General features: G+C 49.4%; 1 protein-coding gene across 1 annotated transcript in view; it reads left to right on the top strand.

Moving 5' to 3' along the window:
• The first annotated feature begins 20,884 nt into the window (after window positions 1-20,884).
• Window positions 20,885-24,805, top strand: part of lgr6 (leucine-rich repeat containing G protein-coupled receptor 6) — a 57,245-nt gene continuing 53,324 nt past the window's right edge. Inside the window, exon 1 of the mRNA XM_082961517.1 lies at window positions 20,885-20,955. Coding sequence (XP_082817643.1) covers window positions 20,885-20,955 — 71 coding nt within the window. The remainder of the gene's footprint in view (window positions 20,956-24,805) is intronic.

The following is a 24,805-nucleotide window of genomic DNA, read 5'->3' as shown; positions in this document are numbered from 1 at the left end:
TTAGGGGCTGGTTGGGTCTGTTAGGGGCTGGTTGGGTCTGTTAAGGGCTGGTTGGGTCTGTTAGAGGCTGGTTGGGTCTGTTAGGGGCTGGTTGGGTCTGTTAGGGGCTGGTTGGGTCTGTTAGGGGCTGGTAGGGTCTGTTAGGGGCTGGTTGGGTCTGTTAAGGGCTGGTTGGGTCTGTTAGGGGCTGGTTGGGTCTGTTAGGGGCTGGTTGGGTCTGTTAGGGGCTGGTAGGGTCTGTTAGGGGCTGGTTGGGTCTGTTAGGGGCTGGTTGGGTCTGTTAGTGGCTGGTTGGGTCTGTTAAGGGCTGGTTGGGTCTGTTAGGGGCTGGTTGGGTCTGGTAGGGGCTGGTAGGGGCTCGTTGGGTCTGTTAGGGGCTGGTAGGGGCTGGTAGGGTCTGTTAAGGGCTGGTTGGGTCTGTTAGGGGCTGGTAGGGGCTGGTTGGGTCTGTTAGGGGCTGGTTGGGTCTGTTATGGGCTGGTTGGGTCTGTTAGGGGCTGGTTGGGTCTGTTAGAGGCTGGTTGTGTCTGTTAGGGGCTGGTTGGGTCTGTTAGGGGCTGGTTGGGTCTGTTAGGGGCTGGATGGGTCTGTTAAGGGCTGGTTGGGTCTGTTAGGGGCTGGTTGGGTCTGTTAGGGGCTGGTTGGGTCTGTTAGGGGCTGGTTGGGTCTGTTAGGGGCTGGTTGGGTCTGTTAAGGGCTGGTTGGGTCTGTTAGGGGCTGGTTGGGTCTGTTAGGGGCTGGTTGGGTCTGTTAGTGGCTGGTTGGGTCTGTTAGGGGCTGGTTGGGTCTGTTAGGGGCTGGTTGGGTCTGTTAGGGGCTGGTTGGGTCTGTTAGAGGCTGGTTGGGTCTGTTAGAGGCTAGTTGGGTCTGTTAGGGGCTGGTAGGGGCTGGTAGGGGCTGGTTGGGTCTGTTAGGGGCTGGTAGGGGCTGGTAGGGGCTGGTTGGGTCTGTTAGGGGCTGGTAGGGGCTGGTTGGGTCTGTTAGGGGCTGGTTGGGTCTGTTAGGGGCTGGTAGGGGCTGGTTGGGTCTGTTAGGGGCTGGTAGGGGCTGGTAGGGGCTGGTTGGGTCTGTTAGGGGCTGGTAGGGGCTGGTTGGGTCTGTTAGGGGCTGGTTGGGTCTGTTAGGGGCTGGTTGGGTCTGTTAGGGGCTGGTTGGGTCTGTTAGGGGCTGGTTGGGTCTGTTAGGGGCTGGTTGGGTCTGTTAGTGGCTGGTTGGGTCTGTTAAGGGCTGGTTGGGTCTGTTAGGGGCTGGTTGGGTCTGTTAGGGGCTGGTTGGGTCTGTTAAGGGCTGGTTGGGTCTGTTAGGGGCTGGTTGGGTCTGGTTGGGTCTGTTAGGGGCTGGTTGGGTCTGTTAGGGGCTGGTTGGGTCTGTTAGGGGCTGGTTGGGTCTGTTAGGGGCTGGTAGGGTCTGTTAGGGGCTGGTTGGGTCTGTTAGGGGCTGGTTGGGTCTGTTAGTGGCTGGTTGGGTCTGTTAAGGGCTGGTTGGGTCTGTTAGGGGCTGGTTGGGTCTGGTAGGGGCTGGTAGGGGCTGGTTGGGTCTGTTAGGGGCTGGTAGGGGCTGGTTGGGTCTGTTAGGGGCTGGTTGGTCTGTTATGGGCTGGTTGGGTCTGTTAGAGGCTGGTTGGGTCTGTTAGGGGCTGGTTGGGTCTGTTAGAGGCTGGTTGGGTCTGTTAGAGGCTGGTTGGGTCTGTTAGGGGCTGGTTGGGTCTGTTAGGGGCTGGTTGGGTCTGTTAGGGGCTGGTTGGGTCTGTTAGGGGCTGGATGGGTCTGTTAAGGGCTGGTTGGGTCTGTTAGGGGCTGGTTGGGTCTGTTAGGGGCTGGTTGGGTCTGTTAGGGGCTGGTTGGGTCTGTTAGGGGCTGGTAGGGGCTGGTTGGGTCTGTTAAGGGCTGGTTGGGTCTGTTAGGGGCTGGTTGGGTCTGTTAGGGGCTGGTTGGGTCTGTTAGAGGCTGGTTGGGTCTGTTAGAGGCTGGTTGGGTCTGTTAGGGGCTGGTAGGGGCTGGTAGGGGCTGGTTGGGTCTGTTAGGGGCTGGTAGGGGCTGGTAGGGGCTGGTTGGGTCTGTTAGGGGCTGGTAGGTCTGGTTGGGTCTGTTAGGGGCTGGTTGGGTCTGTTAGGGGCTGGTAGAGGCTGGTTGGGTCTGTTAGGGGCTGGTTGGGTCTGTTAGGGGCTGGTTGGGTCTGTTAGAGGCTGGTTGGGTCTGTTAGGGGCTGGTTGGGTCTGTTAGGGGCTGGTTGGGTCTGTTAGGGGCTGGTTGGGTCTGTTAGAGGCTGGTTGGGTCTGTTAGGGGCTGGTTGGGTCTGTTAGGGGCTGGTTGGGTCTGTTAGGGGCTGGTTGGGTCTGTTAGGGGCTGGTTGGGTCTGTTAGAGGCTGGTTGGGTCTGTTAGAGACTGGTTGGGTCTGTTAGGGGCTGGTAGGGGCTGGTTGGGTCTGTTAGGGGCTGGTAGGGGCTGGTAGGGGATGGTTGGGTCTGTTAGGGGCTGGTAGGGGCTGGTTTGGTCTGTTAGGGGCTGGTTGGGTCTGTTAGGGGCTGGTAGGGGCTGGTTGGGTCTGTTAGGGCTGGTTGGGTCTGTTAGGGGCTGGTTGGGTATGTTAGAGGCTGGTTGGGTCTGTTAGGGGCTGGGTAGGTCTGTTAGGGGCTGGTTGGGTCTGTTAGGGGCTGGTTGGGTCTGTTAGGGGCTGGTTGGGTCTGTTAGGGGCTGGTTGGGTCTGTTAGTGGCTGGTTGGGTCTGTTAGGGGCTGGTTGGGTCTGTTAGGGGCTGGTTGGGTCTGTTAGGGGCTGGTTGGGTCTGTTAAGGGCTGGTTGGGTCTGTTAGGGGCTGGTTGGGTCTGTTAGGGGCTGGTAGGGGCTGGTTGGGTCTGTTAGGGGCTGGTTGGGTCTGTTAGGGGCTGGTTGGGTCTGTTAGGGGCTGGTTGGGTCTGTTATTATCCCTGCTAACTGACCTGTTACTGTTATTATCCCTGCTAACTGACCTGTCACTGTTATTATCCCTGCTAACTGACCTGTCACTGTTATTATCCCTGCTAACTGACCTGTCACTGTTATTATCCCTGCTAACTGACCTGTCACTGTTATTATCCCTGCTAACTGACCTGTCACTGTTATTATCCCTGCTAACTGGGCTGTCACTGTTATTATCCCTGCTAACTGACCTGTCACTGTTATTATCCCTGCTAACTGACCTGTTACTGTTATTATCCCTGCTAACTGACCTGTCACTGTTATTATCCCTGCTAACTGACCTGTCACTGTTATTATCCCTGCTAACTGACCTGTCACTGTTATTATCCCTGCTAACTGACCTGTCACTGTTATTATCCCTGCTAACTGACCTGTCACTGTTATTATCCCTGCTAACTGACCTGTCACTGTTATTATCCCTGCTAACTGACCTGTCACTGTTATTATCCCTGCTAACTGACCTGTCACTGTTATTATCCCTGCTAACTGACCTGTCACTGTTATTATCCCTGCTAACTGACCTGTCACTGTTATTATCCCTGCTAACTGACCTGTCACTGTTATTATCCCTGCTAACTGACCTGTCACTGTTATTATCCCTGCTAACTGACCTGTCACTGTTATTATCCCTGCTAACTGGGCTGTCAATGTTATTATCCCTGCTAACTGACCTGTCACTGTTATTATCCCTGCTAACTGACCTGTCACTGTTATTATCCCTGCTAACTGACCTGTCACTGTTATTATCCCTGCTAACTGACCTGTCACTGTTATTATCCCTGCTAACTGACCTGTCACTGTTATTATCCCTGCTAACTGACCTGTCACTGTTATTATCCCTGCTAACTGACCTGTCACTGTTATTATCCCTGCTAACTGACCTGTCACTGTTATTATCCCTGCTAACTGGCCTGTCACTGTTATTATCCCTGCTAACTGACCTGTCACTGTTATTATCCCTGCTAACTGACCTGTCACTGTTATTATCCCTGCTAACTGACCTGTCACTGTTATTATCCCTGCTAACTGGCCTGTCACTGTTATTATCCCTGCTAACTGACCTGTCACTGTTATTATCCCTGCTAACTGACCTGTCACTGTTATTATCCCTGCTAACTGACCTGTCACTGTTATTATCCCTGCTAACTGACCTGTCACTGTTATTATCCCTGCTAACTGACCTGTCACTGTTATTATCCCTGCTAACTGACCTGTCACTGTTATTATCCCTGCTAACTGACCTGTCACTGTTATTATCCCTGCTAACTGACCTGTCACTGTTATTATCCCTGCTAACTGACCTGTCACTGTTATTATCCCTGCTAACTGACCTGTCACTGTTATTATCCCTGCTAACTGACCTGTCACTGTTATTATCCCTGCTAACTGACCTGTCACTGTTATTATCCCTGCTAACTGACCTGTCACTGTTATTATCCCTGCTAACTGACCTGTCACTGTTATTATCCCTGCTAACTGACCTGTCACTGTTATTATCCCTGCTAACTGACCTGTCACTGTTATTATCCCTGCTAACTGACCTGTCACTGTTATTATCCCTGCTAACTGACCTGTCACTGTTATTATCCCTGCTAACTGACCTGTCACTGTTATTATCCCTGCTAACTGACCTGTCACTGTTATTATCCCTGCTAACTGACCTGTCACTGTTATTATCCCTGCTAACTGACCTGTCACTGTTATTATCCCTGCTAACTGACCTGTCACTGTTATTATCCCTGCTAACTGACCTGTCACTGTTATTATCCCTGCTAACTGACCTGTCACTGTTATTATCCCTGCTAACTGACCTGTCACTGTTATTATCCCTGCTAACTGACCTGTCACTGTTATTATCCCTGCTAACTGACCTGTCACTGTTATTATCCCTGCTAACTGACCTGTCACTGTTATTATCCCTGCTAACTGACCTGTCACTGTTATTATCCCTGCTAACTGACCTGTCACTGTTATTATCCCTGCTAACTGACCTGTCACTGTTATTATCCCTGCTAACTGACCTGTCACTGTTATTATCCCTGCTAACTGACCTGTCACTGTTATTATCCCTGCTAACTGACCTGTCACTGTTATTATCCCTGCTAACTGACCTGTCACTGTTATTATCCCTGCTAACTGACCTGTCACTGTTATTATCCCTGCTAACTGACCTGTCACTGTTATTATCCCTGCTAACTGACCTGTCACTGTTATTATCCCTGCTAACTGACCTGTCACTGTTATTATCCCTGCTAACTGACCTGTCACTGTTATTATCCCTGCTAACTGACCTGTCACTGTTATTATCCCTGCTAACTGACCTGTCACTGTTATTATCCCTGCTAACTGACCTGTCACTGTTATTATCCCTGCTAACTGACCTGTCACTGTTATTATCCCTGCTAACTGACCTGTCACTGTTATTATCCCTGCTAACTGACCTGTCACTGTTATTATCCCTGCTAACTGACCTGTCACTGTTATTATCCCTGCTAACTGACCTGTCACTGTTATTATCCCTGCTAACTGACCTGTCACTGTTATTATCCCTGCTAACTGACCTGTCACTGTTATTATCCCTGCTAACTGACCTGTCACTGTTATTATCCCTGCTAACTGACCTGTCACTGTTATTATCCCTGCTAACTGACCTGTCACTGTTATTATCCCTGCTAACTGACCTGTCACTGTTATTATCCCTGCTAACTGACCTGTCACTGTTATTATCCCTGCTAACTGACCTGTCACTGTTATTATCCCTGCTAACTGACCTGTCACTGTTATTATCCCTGCTAACTGACCTGTCACTGTTATTATCCCTGCTAACTGACCTGTCACTGTTATTATCCCTGCTAACTGACCTGTCACTGTTATTATCCCTGCTAACTGACCTGTCACTGTTATTATCCCTGCTAACTGACCTGTCACTGTTATTATCCCTGCTAACTGACCTGTCACTGTTATTATCCCTGCTAACTGACCTGTCACTGTTATTATCCCTGCTAACTGACCTGTCACTGTTATTATCCCTGCTAACTGACCTGTCACTGTTATTATCCCTGCTAACTGACCTGTCACTGTTATTATCCCTGCTAACTGACCTGTCACTGTTATTATCCCTGCTAACTGACCTGTCACTGTTATTATCCCTGCTAACTGACCTGTCACTGTTATTATCCCTGCTAACTGACCTGTCACTGTTATTATCCCTGCTAACTGACCTGTCACTGTTATTATCCCTGCTAACTGACCTGTCACTGTTATTATCCCTGCTAACTGACCTGTCACTGTTATTATCCCTGCTAACTGACCTGTCACTGTTATTATCCCTGCTAACTGACCTGTCACTGTTATTATCCCTGCTAACTGACCTGTCACTGTTATTATCCCTGCTAACTGACCTGTCACTGTTATTATCCCTGCTAACTGACCTGTCACTGTTATTATCCCTGCTAACTGACCTGTCACTGTTATTATCCCTGCTAACTGACCTGTCACTGTTATTATCCCTGCTAACTGACCTGTCACTGTTATTATCCCTGCTAACTGACCTGTCACTGTTATTATCCCTGCTAACTGACCTGTCACTGTTATTATCCCTGCTAACTGACCTGTCACTGTTATTATCCCTGCTAACTGACCTGTCACTGTTATTATCCCTGCTAACTGACCTGTCACTGTTATTATCCCTGCTAACTGACCTGTCACTGTTATTATCCCTGCTAACTGACCTGTCACTGTTATTATCCCTGCTAACTGACCTGTCACTGTTATTATCCCTGCTAACTGACCTGTCACTGTTATTATCCCTGCTAACTGACCTGTCACTGTTATTATCCCTGCTAACTGACCTGTCACTGTTATTATCCCTGCTAACTGACCTGTCACTGTTATTATCCCTGCTAACTGACCTGTCACTGTTATTATCCCTGCTAACTGACCTGTCACTGTTATTATCCCTGCTAACTGACCTGTCACTGTTATTATCCCTGCTAACTGACCTGTCACTGTTATTATCCCTGCTAACTGACCTGTCACTGTTATTATCCCTGCTAACTGACCTGTCACTGTTATTATCCCTGCTAACTGACCTGTCACTGTTATTATCCCTGCTAACTGACCTGTCACTGTTATTATCCCTGCTAACTGACCTGTCACTGTTATTATCCCTGCTAACTGACCTGTCACTGTTATTATCCCTGCTAACTGACCTGTCACTGTTATTATCCCTGCTAACTGACCTGTCACTGTTATTATCCCTGCTAACTGACCTGTCACTGTTATTATCCCTGCTAACTGACCTGTCACTGTTATTATCCCTGCTAACTGACCTGTCACTGTTATTATCCCTGCTAACTGACCTGTCACTGTTATTATCCCTGCTAACTGACCTGTCACTGTTATTATCCCTGCTAACTGACCTGTCACTGTTATTATCCCTGCTAACTGACCTGTCACTGTTATTATCCCTGCTAACTGACCTGTCACTGTTATTATCCCTGCTAACTGACCTGTCACTGTTATTATCCCTGCTAACTGACCTGTCACTGTTATTATCCCTGCTAACTGACCTGTCACTGTTATTATCCCTGCTAACTGACCTGTCACTGTTATTATCCCTGCTAACTGACCTGTCACTGTTATTATCCCTGCTAACTGACCTGTCACTGTTATTATCCCTGCTAACTGACCTGTCACTGTTATTATCCCTGCTAACTGACCTGTCACTGTTATTATCCCTGCTAACTGACCTGTCACTGTTATTATCCCTGCTAACTGACCTGTCACTGTTATTATCCCTGCTAACTGACCTGTCACTGTTATTATCCCTGCTAACTGACCTGTCACTGTTATTATCCCTGCTAACTGACCTGTCACTGTTATTATCCCTGCTAACTGACCTGTCACTGTTATTATCCCTGCTAACTGACCTGTCACTGTTATTATCCCTGCTAACTGACCTGTCACTGTTATTATCCCTGCTAACTGACCTGTCACTGTTATTATCCCTGCTAACTGACCTGTCACTGTTATTATCCCTGCTAACTGACCTGTCACTGTTATTATCCCTGCTAACTGACCTGTCACTGTTATTATCCCTGCTAACTGACCTGTCACTGTTATTATCCCTGCTAACTGACCTGTCACTGTTATTATCCCTGCTAACTGACCTGTCACTGTTATTATCCCTGCTAACTGACCTGTCACTGTTATTATCCCTGCTAACTGACCTGTCACTGTTATTATCCCTGCTAACTGACCTGTCACTGTTATTATCCCTGCTAACTGACCTGTCACTGTTATTATCCCTGCTAACTGACCTGTCACTGTTATTATCCCTGCTAACTGACCTGTCACTGTTATTATCCCTGCTAACTGACCTGTCACTGTTATTATCCCTGCTAACTGACCTGTCACTGTTATTATCCCTGCTAACTGACCTGTCACTGTTATTATCCCTGCTAACTGACCTGTCACTGTTATTATCCCTGCTAACTGACCTGTCACTGTTATTATCCCTGCTAACTGACCTGTCACTGTTATTATCCCTGCTAACTGACCTGTCACTGTTATTATCCCTGCTAACTGACCTGTCACTGTTATTATCCCTGCTAACTGACCTGTCACTGTTATTATCCCTGCTAACTGACCTGTCACTGTTATTATCCCTGCTAACTGACCTGTCACTGTTATTATCCCTGCTAACTGACCTGTCACTGTTATTATCCCTGCTAACTGACCTGTCACTGTTATTATCCCTGCTAACTGACCTGTCACTGTTATTATCCCTGCTAACTGACCTGTCACTGTTATTATCCCTGCTAACTGACCTGTCACTGTTATTATCCCTGCTAACTGACCTGTCACTGTTATTATCCCTGCTAACTGACCTGTCACTGTTATTATCCCTGCTAACTGACCTGTCACTGTTATTATCCCTGCTAACTGACCTGTCACTGTTATTATCCCTGCTAACTGACCTGTCACTGTTATTATCCCTGCTAACTGACCTGTCACTGTTATTATCCCTGCTAACTGACCTGTCACTGTTATTATCCCTGCTAACTGACCTGTCACTGTTATTATCCCTGCTAACTGACCTGTCACTGTTATTATCCCTGCTAACTGACCTGTCACTGTTATTATCCCTGCTAACTGACCTGTCACTGTTATTATCCCTGCTAACTGACCTGTCACTGTTATTATCCCTGCTAACTGACCTGTCACTGTTATTATCCCTGCTAACTGACCTGTCACTGTTATTATCCCTGCTAACTGACCTGTCACTGTTATTATCCCTGCTAACTGACCTGTCACTGTTATTATCCCTGCTAACTGACCTGTCACTGTTATTATCCCTGCTAACTGACCTGTCACTGTTATTATCCCTGCTAACTGACCTGTCACTGTTATTATCCCTGCTAACTGACCTGTCACTGTTATTATCCCTGCTAACTGACCTGTCACTGTTATTATCCCTGCTAACTGACCTGTCACTGTTATTATCCCTGCTAACTGACCTGTCACTGTTATTATCCCTGCTAACTGACCTGTCACTGTTATTATCCCTGCTAACTGACCTGTCACTGTTATTATCCCTGCTAACTGACCTGTCACTGTTATTATCCCTGCTAACTGACCTGTCACTGTTATTATCCCTGCTAACTGACCTGTCACTGTTATTATCCCTGCTAACTGACCTGTCACTGTTATTATCCCTGCTAACTGACCTGTCACTGTTATTATCCCTGCTAACTGACCTGTCACTGTTATTATCCCTGCTAACTGACCTGTCACTGTTATTATCCCTGCTAACTGACCTGTCACTGTTATTATCCCTGCTAACTGACCTGTCACTGTTATTATCCCTGCTAACTGACCTGTCACTGTTATTATCCCTGCTAACTGACCTGTCACTGTTATTATCCCTGCTAACTGGGCTGTCACTGTTATTATCCCTGCTAACTGACCTGTCACTGTTATTATCCCTGCTAACTGACCTGTCACTGTTATTATCCCTGCTAACTGACCTGTCACTGTTATTATCCCTGCTAACTGACCTGTCACTGTTATTATCCCTGCTAACTGACCTGTCACTGTTATTATCCCTGCTAACTGACCTGTCACTGTTATTATCCCTGCTAACTGACCTGTCACTGTTATTATCCCTGCTAACTGACCTGTCACTGTTATTATCCCTGCTAACTGACCTGTCACTGTTATTATCCCTGCTAACTGGGCTGTCACTGTTATTATCCCTGCTAACTGACCTGTCACTGTTATTATCCCTGCTAACTGACCTGTCACTGTTATTATCCCTGCTAACTGACCTGTCACTGTTATTATCCCTGCTAACTGACCTGTCACTGTTATTATCCCTGCTAACTGGGCTGTCACTGTTATTATCCCTGCTAACTGACCTGTCACTGTTATTATCCCTGCTAACTGACCTGTCACTGTTATTATCCCTGCTAACTGACCTGTCACTGTTATTATCCCTGCTAACTGACCTGTCACTGTTATTATCCCTGCTAACTGACCTGTCACTGTTATTATCCCTGCTAACTGACCTGTCACTGTTATTATCCCTGCTAACTGGGCTGTCAATGTTATTATCCCTGCTAACTGACCTGTCAATGTTATTATCCCTGCTAACTGACCTGTCACTGTTATTATCCCTGCTAACTGACCTGTCACTGTTATTATCCCTGCTAACTGACCTGTCACTGTTATTATCCCTGCTAACTGACCTGTCACTGTTATTATCCCTGCTAACTGACCTGTCACTGTTATTATCCCTGCTAACTGACCTGTCACTGTTATTATCCCTGCTAACTGGGCTGTCACTGTTATTATCCCTGCTAACTGACCTGTCACTGTTATTATCCCTGCTAACTGACCTGTCACTGTTATTATCCCTGCTAACTGACCTGTCACTGTTATTATCCCTGCTAACTGACCTGTCACTGTTATTATCCCTGCTAACTGACCTGTCACTGTTATTATCCCTGCTAACTGACCTGTTACTGTTATTATCCCTGCTAACTGACCTGTCACTGTTATTATCCCTGCTAACTGACCTGTCACTGTTATTATCCCTGCTAACTGACCTGTCACTGTTATTATCCCTGCTAACTGACCTGTCACTGTTATTATCCCTGCTAACTGACCTGTCACTGTTATTATCCCTGCTAACTGACCTGTCACTGTTATTATCCCTGCTAACTGACCTGTCACTGTTATTATCCCTGCTAACTGACCTGTCACTGTTATTATCCCTGCTAACTGACCTGTCACTGTTATTATCCCTGCTAACTGACCTGTCACTGTTATTATCCCTGCTAACTGACCTGTCACTGTTATTATCCCTGCTAACTGACCTGTCACTGTTATTATCCCTGCTAACTGGGCTGTCAATGTTATTATCCCTGCTAACTGACCTGTCACTGTTATTATCCCTGCTAACTGACCTGTCACTGTTATTATCCCTGCTAACTGACCTGTCACTGTTATTCCTGGTAGTGGTGGTCTGTTAGGGGCTGGGTAGGTCTGGTAGGGGCTGGTTGGGTCTGTTAGGGGCTGGTTGGGTCTGTTAAGGGCTGGTTGGGTCTGTTAGGGGCTGGTTGGGTCTGTTAGGGGCTGGTTGGGTCTGTTAGGGGCTGGTAGGGTCTGTTAGGGGCTGGTTGGGTCTGTTAGGGGCAGGTTGGGTCTGTTAGGGGCTGGTAGGGGCTGGTTGGGTCTGTTAGGGGCTGGTTGGGTCTGTTAGGGGCTGGTAGGGGCTGGTTGGGTCTGTTAGGGGCTGGTTGGGTCTGTTAGGGGCTGGTAGGGGCTGGTTGGGTCTGTTAGGGGCTGGTTGGGTCTGTTAGGGGCTGGTTGGGTCTGTTAGAGGCTGGTTGGGTCTGTTAGGGGCTGGGTAGGTCTGTTAGGGGCTGGTTGGGTCTGTTAGGGGCTGGTTGGGTCTGTTAGGGGCTGGTTGGGTCTGTTAGGGGCTGGTTGGGTCTGTTAGTGGCTGGTTGGGTCTGTTAGGGGCTGGTTGGGTCTGTTAGGGGCTGGTTGGGTCTGTTAGGGGCTGGTTGGGTCTGTTAGGGGCTGGTTGGGTCTGTTAGAGGCTGGTTGGGTCTGTTAGGGGCTGGTTGGGACTGTTAGGGGCTGGTTGGGTCTGTTAGGGGCTGGTTGGGTCTGTTAGGGGCTGGTTGGGTCTGTTAGGGGCTGGTTGGGTCTGTTAGAGGCTGGTTGTGTCTGTTAGGGGCTGGTTGGGTCTGTTAGGGGCTGGTTGGGTCTGTTAGGGGCTGGTTGGGTCTGTTAGAGGCTGGTTGGGTCTGTTAGAGGCTGGTTGGGTCTGTTAGGGGCTGGTTGGGTCTGTTAGGGGCTGGTTGGGTCTGTTAGGGGCTGGTTGGGTCTGTTAGTGGCTGGTTGGGTCTGTTAAGGGCTGGTTGGGTCTGTTAGGGGCTGGTTGGGTCTGGTAGGGGCTGGTAGGGGCTCGTTGGGTCTGTTAGGGGCTGGTAGGGGCTGGGTAGGTCTGGTAGGGGCTGGTTGGGTCTGTTAGGGGCTGGTTGGGTCTGTTAAGGGCTGGTTGGGTCTGTTAGGGGCTGGTTGGGTCTGTTAGGGGCTGGTTGGGTCTGTTAGGGGCTGGTAGGGTCTGTTAGGGGCTGGTTGGGTCTGTTAGGGGCTGGTTGGGTCTGTTAGTGGCTGGTAGGGGCTGGTTGGGTCTGTTAGGGGCTGGTTGGGTCTGTTAGGGGCTGGTAGGGGCTGGTTGGGTCTGTTAGGGGCTGGTTGGGTCTGTTAGGGGCTGGTAGGGGCTGGTTGGGTCTGTTAGGGGCTGGTTGGGTCTGTTAGGGGCTGGTTGGGTCTGTTAGAGGCTGGTTGGGTCTGTTAGGGGCTGGGATGGTCTGTTAGGGGCTGGTTGGGTCTGTTAGGGGCTGGTTGGGTCTGTTAGGGGCTGGTTGGGTCTGTTAGGGGCTGGTTGGGTCTGTTAGTGGCTGGTTGGGTCTGTTAGGGGCTGGTTGGGTCTGTTAGGGGCTGGTTGGGTCTGTTAGGGGCTGGTTGGGTCTGTTAGGGGCTGGTTGGGTCTGTTAGAGGCTGGTTGGGTCTGTTAGGGGCTGGTTGGGACTGTTAGGGGCTGGTTGGGTCTGTTAGGGGCTGGTTGGGTCTGTTAGGGGCTGGTTGGGTCTGTTAGGGGCTGGTTGGGTCTGTTAGAGGCTGGTTGTGTCTGTTAGGGGCTGGTTGGGTCTGTTAGGGGCTGGTTGGGTCTGTTAGGGGCTGGTTGGGTCTGTTAGAGGCTGGTTGGGTCTGTTAGAGGCTGGTTGGGTCTGTTAGGGGCTGGTTGGGTCTGTTAGGGGCTGGTTGGGTCTGTTAGGGGCTGGTTGGGTCTGTTAGTGGCTGGTTGGGTCTGTTAAGGGCTGGTTGGGTCTGTTAGGGGCTGGTTGGGTCTGGTAGGGGCTGGTAGGGGCTCGTTGGGTCTGTTAGGGGCTGGTAGGGGCTGGTAGGGTCTGTTAAGGGCTGGTTGGGTCTGTTAGGGGCTGGTTGGGTCTGTTAGGGGCTGGTTGGGTCTGTTAGGGGCTGGTTGGGTCTGTTAGGGGCTGGTTGGGTCTGTTAGGGGCTGGTTGGGTCTGTTAAGGGCTGGTTGGGTCTGTTAGAGGCTGGTTGGGTCTGTTAGGGGCTGGTTGGGTCTGTTAGGGGCTGGTTGGGTCTGTTAGGGGCTGGAAGGGTCTGTTAGGGGCTGGTTGGGTCTGTTAAGGGCTGGTTGGGTCTGTTAGGGGCTGGTTGGGTCTGTTAGGGGCTGGTTGGGTCTGTTAGGGGCTGGTAGGGTCTGTTAGGGGCTGGTTGGGTCTGTTAGGGGCTGGTTGGGTCTGTTAGTGGCTGGTTGGGTCTGTTAAGGGCTGGTTGGGTCTGTTAGGGGCTGGTTGGGTCTGGTAGGGGCTGGTAGGGGCTCGTTGGGTCTGTTAGGGGCTGGTAGGGGCTGGTAGGGTCTGTTAAGGGCTGGTTGGGTCTGTTAGGGGCTGGTAGGGGCTGGTTGGGTCTGTTAGGGGCTGGTTGGGTCTGTTATGGGCTGGTTGGGTCTGTTAGGGGCTGGTTGGGTCTGTTAGAGGCTGGTTGTGTCTGTTAGGGGCTGGTTGGGTCTGTTAGGGGCTGGTTGGGTCTGTTAGGGGCTGGATGGGTCTGTTAAGGGCTGGTTGGGTCTGTTAGGGGCTGGTTGGGTCTGTTAGGGGCTGGTTGGGTCTGTTAGGGGCTGGTTGGGTCTGTTAGGGGCTGGTTGGGTCTGTTAAGGGCTGGTTGGGTCTGTTAGGGACTGGTTGGGTCTGTTAGGGGCTGGTTGGGTCTGTTAGTGGCTGGTTGGGTCTGTTAGGGGCTGGTTGGGTCTGTTAGGGGCTGGTTGGGTCTGTTAGGGGCTGGTTGGGTCTGTTAGAGGCTGGTTGGGTCTGTTAGAGGCTAGTTGGGTCTGTTAGGGGCTGGTAGGGGCTGGTAGGGGCTGGTTGGGTCTGTTAGGGGCTGGTAGGGGCTGGTAGGGGCTGGTTGGGTCTGTTAGGGGCTGGTAGGGGCTGGTTGGGTCTGTTAGGGGCTGGTTGGGTCTGTTAGGGGCTGGTAGGGGCTGGTTGGGTCTGTTAGGGGCTGGTAGGGGCTGGTAGGGGCTGGTTGGGTCTGTTAGGGGCTGGTAGGGGCTGGTTGGGTCTGTTAGGGGCTGGTTGGGTCTGTTAGGGGCTGGTTGGGTCTGTTAGGGGCTGGTTGGGTCTGTTAGGGGCTGGTTGGGTCTGTTAGGGGCTGGTTGGGTCTGTTAGTGGCTGGTTGGGTCTGTTAAGGGCTGGTTGGGTCTGTTAGGGGCTGGTTGGGTCTGTTAGGGGCTGGTTGGGTCTGTTAAGGGCTGGTTGGGTCTGTTAGGGGCTGGTTGGGTCTGTTAGGGGCTGGTTGGGTCTGTTAGGGGCTGGTAGGGTCTGTTAGGGGCTGGTTGGGTCTGTTAGGGGCTGGTTGGGTCTGTTAGGGGCTGGTAGGGGCTGGTTGGGTCTGTTAGGGGCTGGTTGGGTCTGTTAGGGGCTGGTAGGGGCTGGTTGGGTCTGTTAGGGGCTGGTTGGGTCTGTTAGGGGCTGGTTGGGTCTGTTAGAGGCTGGTTGGGTCTGTTAGGGGCTGGGTAGGTCTGTTAGGGGCTGGTTGGGTCTGTTAGGGGCTGGTTGGGTCTGTTAGGGGCTGGTTGGGTCTGTTAGGGGCTGGTTGGGTCTGTTAGTGGCTGGTTGGGTCTGTTAGGGGCTGGTTGGGTCTGTTAGGGGCTGGTTGGGTCTGTTAGGGGCTGGTTGGGTCTGTTAGGGGCTGGTTGGGTCTGTTAGGGGCTGGTTGGGTCTGTTAGGGGCTGGTTGGGTCTGTTAGAGGCTGGTTGTGTCTGTTAGGGGCTGGTTGGGTCTGTTAGGGGCTGGTTGGGTCTGTTAGGGGCTGGTTGGGTCTGTTAGAGGCTGGTTGGGTCTGTTAGAGGCTGGTTGGGTCTGTTAGGGGCTGGTTGGGTCTGTTAGGGGCTGGTTGGGTCTGTTAGGGGCTGGTTGGGTCTGTTAGTGGCTGGTTGGGTCTGTTAAGGGCTGGTTGGGTCTGTTAGGGGCTGGTTGGGTCTGGTAGGGGCTGGTAGGGGCTCGTTGGGTCTGTTAGGGGCTGGTAGGGGCTGGTAGGGTCTGTTAAGGGCTGGTTGGGTCTGTTAGGGGCTGGTTGGGTCTGTTAGGGGCTGGTTGGGTCTGTTAGGGGCTGGTTGGGTCTGTTAGGGGCTGGTTGGGTCTGTTAGGGGCTGGTTGGGTCTGTTAAGGGCTGGTTGGGTCTGTTAGAGGCTGGTTGGGTCTGTTAGGGGCTGGTTGGGTCTGTTAGGGGCTGGTTGGGTCTGTTAGGGGCTGGTAGGGTCTGTTAGGGGCTGGTTGGGTCTGTTAAGGGCTGGTTGGGTCTGTTAGGGGCTGGTTGGGTCTGTTAGGGGCTGGTTGGGTCTGTTAGGGGCTGGTAGGGTCTGTTAGGGGCTGGTTGGGTCTGTTAGGGGCTGGTTGGGTCTGTTAGTGGCTGGTTGGGTCTGTTAAGGGCTGGTTGGGTCTGTTAGGGGCTGGTTGGGTCTGGTAGGGGCTGGTAGGGGCTCGTTGGGTCTGTTAGGGGCTGGTAGGGGCTGGTAGGGTCTGTTAAGGGCTGGTTGGGTCTGTTAGGGGCTGGTAGGGGCTGGTTGGGTCTGTTAGGGGCTGGTTGGGTCTGTTATGGGCTGGTTGGGTCTGTTAGGGGCTGGTTGGGTCTGTTAGAGGCTGGTTGTGTCTGTTAGGGGCTGGTTGGGTCTGTTAGGGGCTGGTTGGGTCTGTTAGGGGCTGGATGGGTCTGTTAAGGGCTGGTTGGGTCTGTTAGGGGCTGGTTGGGTCTGTTAGGGGCTGGTTGGGTCTGTTAGGGGCTGGTTGGGTCTGTTAGGGGCTGGTTGGGTCTGTTAAGGGCTGGTTGGGTCTGTTAGGGGCTGGTTGGGTCTGTTAGGGGCTGGTTGGGTCTGTTAGTGGCTGGTTGGGTCTGTTAGGGGCTGGTTGGGTCTGTTAGGGGCTGGTTGGGTCTGTTAGGGGCTGGTTGGGTCTGTTAGAGGCTGGTTGGGTCTGTTAGAGGCTAGTTGGGTCTGTTAGGGGCTGGTAGGGGCTGGTAGGGGCTGGTTGGGTCTGTTAGGGGCTGGTAGGGGCTGGTAGGGGCTGGTTGGGTCTGTTAGGGGCTGGTAGGGGCTGGTTGGGTCTGTTAGGGGCTGGTTGGGTCTGTTAGGGGCTGGTAGGGGCTGGTTGGGTCTGTTAGGGGCTGGTAGGGGCTGGTAGGGGCTGGTTGGGTCTGTTAGGGGCTGGTAGGGGCTGGTTGGGTCTGTTAGGGGCTGGTTGGGTCTGTTAGGGGCTGGTTGGGTCTGTTAGGGGCTGGTTGGGTCTGTTAGGGGCTGGTTGGGTCTGTTAGGGGCTGGTTGGGTCTGTTAGTGGCTGGTTGGGTCTGTTAAGGGCTGGTTGGGTCTGTTAGGGGCTGGTTGGGTCTGTTAGGGGCTGGTTGGGTCTGTTAAGGGCTGGTTGGGTCTGTTAGGGGCTGGTTGGGTCTGGTTGGGTCTGTTAGGGGCTGGTTGGGTCTGTTAGGGGCTGGTTGGGTCTGTTAGGGGCTGGTTGGGTCTGTTAGGGGCTGGTAGGGTCTGTTAGGGGCTGGTTGGGTCTGTTAGGGGCTGGTTGGGTCTGTTAGTGGCTGGTTGGGTCTGTTAAGGGCTGGTTGGGTCTGTTAGGGGCTGGTTGGGTCTGGTAGGGGCTGGTAGGGGCTGGTTGGGTCTGTTAGGGGCTGGTAGGGGCTGGTTGGGTCTGTTAGGGGCTGGTTGGTCTGTTATGGGCTGGTTGGGTCTGTTAGAGGCTGGTTGGGTCTGTTAGGGGCTGGTTGGGTCTGTTAGAGGCTGGTTGGGTCTGTTAGAGGCTGGTTGGGTCTGTTAGGGGCTGGTTGGGTCTGTTAGGGGCTGGTTGGGTCTGTTAGGGGCTGGTTGGGTCTGTTAGGGGCTGGATGGGTCTGTTAAGGGCTGGTTGGGTCTGTTAGGGGCTGGTTGGGTCTGTTAGGGGCTGGTTGGGTCTGTTAGGGGCTGGTTGGGTCTGTTAGGGGCTGGTAGGGGCTGGTTGGGTCTGTTAAGGGCTGGTTGGGTCTGTTAGGGGCTGGTTGGGTCTGTTAGGGGCTGGTTGGGTCTGTTAGAGGCTGGTTGGGTCTGTTAGAGGCTGGTTGGGTCTGTTAGGGGCTGGTAGGGGCTGGTAGGGGCTGGTTGGGTCTGTTAGGGGCTGGTAGGGGCTGGTAGGGGCTGGTTGGGTCTGTTAGGGGCTGGTAGGTCTGGTTGGGTCTGTTAGGGGCTGGTTGGGTCTGTTAGGGGCTGGTAGAGGCTGGTTGGGTCTGTTAGGGGCTGGTTGGGTCTGTTAGGGGCTGGTTGGGTCTGTTAGAGGCTGGTTGGGTCTGTTAGGGGCTGGTTGGGTCTGTTAGGGGCTGGTTGGGTCTGTTAGGGGCTGGTTGGGTCTGTTAGAGGCTGGTTGGGTCTGTTAGGGGCTGGTTGGGTCTGTTAGGGGCTGGTTGGGTCTGTTAGGGGCTGGTTGGGTCTGTTAGGGGCTGGTTGGGTCTGTTAGAGGCTGGTTGGGTCTGTTAGAGACTGGTTGGGTCTGTTAGGGGCTGGTAGGGGCTGGTTGGGTCTGTTAGGGGCTGGTAGGGGCTGGTAGGGGATGGTTGGGTCTGTTAGGGGCTGGTAGGGGCTGGTTTGGTCTGTTAGGGGCTGGTTGGGTCTGTTAGGGGCTGGTAGGGGCTGGTTGGGTCTGTTAGGGCTGGTTGGGTCTGTTAGGGGCTGGTTGGGTATGTTAGAGGCTGGTTGGGTCTGTTAGGGGCTGGGTAGGTCTGTTAGGGGCTGGTTGGGTCTGTTAGGGGCTGGTTGGGTCTGTTAGGGGCTGGTTGGGTCTGTTAGGGGCTGGTTGGGTCTGTTAGTGGCTGGTTGGGTCTGTTAGGGGCTGGTTGGGTCTGTTAGGGGCTGGTTGGGTCTGTTAGGGGCTGGTTGGGTCTGTTAAGGGCTGGTTGGGTCTGTTAGGGGCTGGTTGGGTCTGTTAGGGGCTGGTAGGGGCTGGTTGGGTCTGTTAGGGGCTGGTTGGGTCTGTTAGGGGCTGGTTGGGTCTGTTAGGGGCTGGTTGGGTCTGTTAGGGGCTGGGTGGGTCTGTTAGGGGCTGGGTGGGTCTGTTAGGGGCTGGTTGGGTCTGTTAGGGGCTGGTTGGATCTGTTAGGGGCTGGTTGGGTCTTTTAGGGGCTGGTTGGGTCCGTTAGAGGTTTCATTCTTGGGCTGTTTGGGTCTGGTTGGATCGTTGCCGGGGACTCCGAACCGTAGATACTCGCCGGAGGCTCTGAACTGGGAACCCCCACTGGAGGCTCTGAACTGGGAACCCCCACTGGAGGCTCTGAACTGCCGACCGCCGCTGGAGGCTCTGAACTGGGAACCCCCACTGGAGGCTCTGAACTGCCGACCGCCGCTGGAGGCTCCGGACTGCGGACCGCCGCCATGGATTATCACTGGAGGCTTCGTGCCATGGATCATCACTGGAGGCTTCATGCCATGGATCATCACTGGAGGCTTCGTGCCATGGATCATCACTGGAGGCTTCGTGCCATGGATCATCACTAGACTGAGGAGATGTACTGACAGCCTGGTGCGTGGAGCTGCCACAGGGCTTACCAGGCTGGGGAGACGCACTGGAGACCGGGTGCGCGGAGCTGGCACAGGATATACTGGGCTGTAGAGGCGCACTGGAGGTCTGGAGCGTAGGGCTGGCACAACCCATCCTGGCTGGATGCTCACTTTAGCCCGGCAAATGCGGGGAGCCGGCAACGAGCGCACCGGGCTGTGAATGCGCTCTGGATATACAGTGCACATCACTGCATAACACGGTGACTGACTGGTCACACGCTCCCCACGGTAAGCACGAGGAGTTGGCTCAGGTCTAAACCCTGACTCCGCCAATCTCCCCGTGTGCCCCCCCCCCCCAATTATTTTTTGGAACTGCCTCTCGGGCTTCCGTCGTTGCCGTGACTCCTGATCTCGTCGCCGTTCCTCCTTCGCTGCTTCCACCTGTTCCCATGGGAGGCGATCCCTTCCGGCCTGGATCTCCTCCCACGTCCAGGATCCTTTGTCGTCCAGGATGTCCTCCCATGTCCACTCCTCCTGGCCACGCTGCTCGGTCCGTTTTTGGTAGGATGTTCTGTAAATGCTCTCGTTTGTAGTTGAAGTGGACCAAGGCGCAGCGTGGAAAGTGTTCATGATACTTTTATTCACCAAACACTTAAACAAAATAACAAAAGCGCACAGTTCTGTCAGGAACAGACACTAAACAGAAAACAACATCCCACAAAAACACAGGTGGAAAACAGGCTGCTTTAAGTATGATTCCCAATCAGAGAGAACGATAGACAGCTGCCTCTGATTGGGAACCACACTCGCCCAAAAACAAAGAAACAGAAAACATAGACTTCCCCACCCGAGTCACACCCTGACCTAACCAACCATAGAGAATAATAAGGCTCTCTACGGTCAGGGCGTGACACATGGGGGTAGCGGTACAGAGTCAATGTGCGGGGGCACCAGTTAGTTGAGGTAATATGTAAATGTAAGTAGTAACTATGCATAGATGCATAGATTAAAGTGACTATGCATAGATGATAACAACAGAGAGTAGCAGCGGTGTAAAAGGGGGTGGGGGGGGGGGGGGCAATACAAATAGTCTGGGTAGCCATTTGATTAGATGTTCAGGAGTCTTATGGCTTTGAGGGGTAGAAGCTGTTTAGAAGCCTCTTGGACCTAGACTTGGCGCTTGATGAGATCCTTAGGCCCATTGTCTTGCCCTTCATCCGAACGCTTACATTCCTGTTAATCTAACTGCATTGTCATATTAACAGTAGCTATTACAGTGAAAAAATACCATGCTATTGTTTGAGGAGAGTGCAAAACAACAAAACACTTTTATCACAGCAACTGGTTTGATACATTCACCTCTGAAGGTAAATAATGTACTTACATTCAGTAATCTTGCTCTGATCTGTCATCCTGAGGGTCCCAGAAATAAAAATGTAGCGTAGTTTTGTTTGTATTATCTTTTACCAGATCTAATGTGTTATATTCTCCTACATTCATTTCACCTTTCCACAAACTTCAAAGTGTTTCCTTTGAAATAGTATCAAGAACATACATATCCTAGCTTCAGGGCCTGAGCTACAGGCAGTTAGATTTGGGTATGTCATTTTAGGCAAATTTTTTTTTTTAAAGTGTACGATCATTAAGAGGGGTATCTGTGACCAGCAGATGCATATCTGTATTCCCAGTCATGTGAAATCTATAAATTCGGGCCTAATTAATTTATTGAAATGGACTGATTTCCTCATATGAACTGTAACTTAGTAGATATTCATGTTGTTGTCTGATTGACAGGATGCTTCAGAATAATCAGCTGGAAAGACTTCCCAATGACATTCCATGGAATCTACCCAACCTGCTGTCCCTGTGAGTAACACACACACACATATACACACACACATATACACACAGATATACACACACACAAGCACACAGACAAGCGCACGCGCACACACTCCTCACCTGGTGTGTTTTATGTGTGTGTGAGGCAGCGTCAGTAATATATCTTTACCTCTGGACTAATAAATACTAAATACTAATAAATATTAAATACTAATAAATACTAAATACTAATAAATATTAAATACTAATAAATACTAAATACTAATAAATATTAAATACTAATAAATATTAAATACTAATAAATACTAAATACTAATAAATACTAAATACTAATAAATACTAAATACTAATAAATATTAAATACTAATAAATACTAAATACTAATAAATACTAAATACTAAGAAATACAAAATACGAATAAATACTAAATACTAATACATACTAAATACTAATAAATGCTAAATACTAACAAATACTAAATACTAATAAATACTATTTCTACAATTGTCACGACTTCCACTGAAGTCGGTTCCTCTCCTTGTTCGGGCGGCGCACGGCGGTCGCCGGTCTTCTAGCTTTTCATTTTCCATTTGTTTTGTCTTGTCTTCTCACACACCTGGTCTCATTTCCCTCATTACATGTTGTGTATTTAACCCTCTGTTCCCCCCATGTCTTTGTGCGGAATTGTTTATTGTGAGTGCATGTGCACGTTTTCTGTGGTGCGCGATGGGTTTTGTACCCATTTGTTTATTGTTCTGGTTACCGGTGGTTTTATGAATGGAACTGCTCCGTTCCGTACCAGGTTTTGCTCTCCTGCGCTTGACTTCCCTGCCGCCAGTCACTCATTCCCTTACAACAATGACTTTCATAAAGTTTTACCTTTAGACTAACAAATACTAAATACTAATAAATACTAAATACTAATAAATACTACTGCTACAATGACTTTTATAAAGTTTATTAAGCCCTTTTTACATCAGCAGATGTCACAAAGTTCTTATACAGAAACCCAGCCTAAAACCCCAAACAGCAAGCAATACAGATGTAGAAGCACGGTGGTGTCGTGTCTTTAGGGGGAACCATTAAACTGAAGATATGTTTATTAATTAGCTCCCTGTAATTATTATCACGCGATTAAACTGATTAATCGTTTAATTGTAATTAACTAGGAGATCGGGGCACCAAGGAGAATATTCAGATTACAAAGCTATAATTTTCCTAATATAACTTTCCTGTACTATAATATTATATTCTATTATAGTATAGGCCGATTATCTTCTGGTTTAAATGGTGTATTTTACCTCGCGTCCAGTCTCATTCCAAAACGTCGTAAATTGTTGTATCTGCACGAACCCAGTCTTTACTAAAATCATCCATACATCAATTGTCTTAAAATCATTTATTTACTACACTAAGTAATTAACAGAAAAACATACAAACAGTAATTATCGTCACAAAGGATTGCTATCGGAATGTGCCCTACTGGCTAAACAGGCAGGTCGGCCTGTTGAACAATGGATCATAAAAGGTCGGCTGAGAAGTTACACAGGGTTCATTAATATTAACAATTGACAATTGAAGGCTCACTCATTCGGGAACAATTGCAATCAATATATATTTACGCTCAGTGTGTCGTTCTGATTCTTGTTGGAGAGTAGTTCTGTTGGGGAGTTTTGTCCGCGTTCTCTCTCTCTCTCTCTCTCTCGGTTAGAATGGATCTTTCAGAGCGACATTCATTAATGTCGTCATAGAATGGTTGTTTCGTTGGTCTTCGCGTTCGATGATATAATTTACTTAGCTGCAGCCTAATAATTAATATCAAAGACTTGTTCTTATTCTGTCGGTATCAATAGTCTAAAAGTTAACCACGTGGTATGGTTCACTTTCAGTAGAGGAATTAGATGGTAGAACCTATTAGCCAACGGAGTGTAGGCCTGGTCTGAAGAAATGTAAATCCGGGGGTGTTTTATAGTGCCCATAGAACAGCTTGTCAAATGACGCCTGGTCCTGTATGGGTCCCTGGGGGCGTGCCTATGACTGAGTTAGATTTGGTTACAGAAATACAATTCTATCACATTACATCAGTACATAGCATCTCAATGTCTTACAAAAGCTTTATCCTTATTAATACATTCCATACACCCATATGATGCAAGTCTTAAACTGAGTCTATTATATAAACAGTTTTATGGTAATATGGCTATATTGTCTCTTCGGAATATCACAAAATGGTACCAAGCGGATCAGTTCGTAGCTGGATTCTTCACCAATCTTCCATACCTTCTCCAGAACACAAAATGTCGCTTGGCTTTCCAATTCTATGAGTTGGAAGAATTTCCTGTGTCTCTCTATGGGCCATGTGGCCAGAGACTCTCCTGGAATTTTAGAGTTTTTACGACCCTTTACACACAGGGTGGATTGTGTGCAAAAGGGAGGGGGTCAACTGTCCTCCCTGTACCAAAAGAGGCCAACGTCATGACAGTGGCTAGGGAAAAACTCCCTAGAAAGTCCAGAACCTAGGAAGAAACCTAGAGAGGAACCAGGCTATGAGGGGTGGCCAGTCCTCTTCTGGCTGTGCCGGGTGGAGAGGAACCAGGCTGTGAGGGGTGGCCAGTCCTCTTCTGGCTGTGCCGGGTGGAGATTATAGGAGTACATGGCCATTAAGGCCAGATCATTCTTCAAGATGATCAAACATTCATAGATGACCAGCAGGGTCAAATAATAATAATCAGTGTTTATAGAGGTAATAATAAAAATAATAATAATATAATCATAATTATTATTATTATAATAATTATGATAATAATCAGTGTTTATAGAGGTAATAATAATAATAATATAATAATAATAATTATGATAATAATCAGTGTTTATAGAGGTAATAATAATAATAATATAATAATAATAATTATGATAATAATCAGTGTTTATAGAGGTAATAATAATAATAATATAATAATAATAATTATGATAATAATCAGTGTTTATAGAGGTAATAATAATAATAATATAATAATAATAATTATGATAATAATCAGTGTTTATAGAGGTAATAATAATAATAATAATATAATAATAATAATTATAATAATTATGATAATAATCCGTGTTTATAGAGGGTGCAACAGGTCAGGAGTAAATGTCAGTTGGCTTTTCATAGACGAGCATTCAGAGTTAGATACAGTGCGGTAGAGAGAGAGAGGGGGTCAAAGAAGCAGGTCCGGGACAAGGTATCAGGTCCAGTGAACAGGTCAGGGTACCATAGCCGCAGGTAGAGCAGCACAAACTGGATCAGCTGCACGACCCGGTGAATTGGGACGGGGACAGCCAGGAGTCATCAGGCCAGATAGTATCTGAGGATGGATCAACAACATTGTAGTTACTCCACAATACTAACATAAATGACAGGGCGAAAAGAAGGAAGCCTGAACAGAATACAAATATTCCAAAACATGCATCCTGTTTGCAACAAGGCAATAAAGTAATACTGCAAAAAAATGTGGCAAAGAAATTAACTTTTTTGTCCTGAAAAACCAAGTGTTATGTTTGGGGCAAATCAACAGAAAACATTATTGAGTACCACTCTTCATATTTTCAAGCATGTTGGTGGCTGCATCACGTTATGGGTATGCTTGTCATCGGCAATGACTAGGGAGTTATTTCATGCTAAAAAGAAACGGAAAAATCAGGCAAAATCTTAACAGAAAACTTGTTACAATGTGCTTTTCCAACAGACACTGGCAAACAAATTCACACAAGGCCAAATGATCTACACTGGAGTTGCTTACCAAGATGACATTGAATGTTCCTGAGTGGCCCAGTTACAGTTTTGATTTAAATCGGCTTGAAAATCTATGGCAAGACTAGAAAATGG

Source organism: Salmo salar, chromosome 15 (genome assembly GCF_965601325.2).
Source record: "Salmo salar chromosome 15, fSalSal1, whole genome shotgun sequence".
Lineage (NCBI taxonomy): Eukaryota > Metazoa > Chordata > Actinopteri > Salmoniformes > Salmonidae > Salmo > Salmo salar.
Note: the sequence above shows the minus strand (reverse complement) of the source record. Positions and strands in the feature narration are given on the sequence as shown.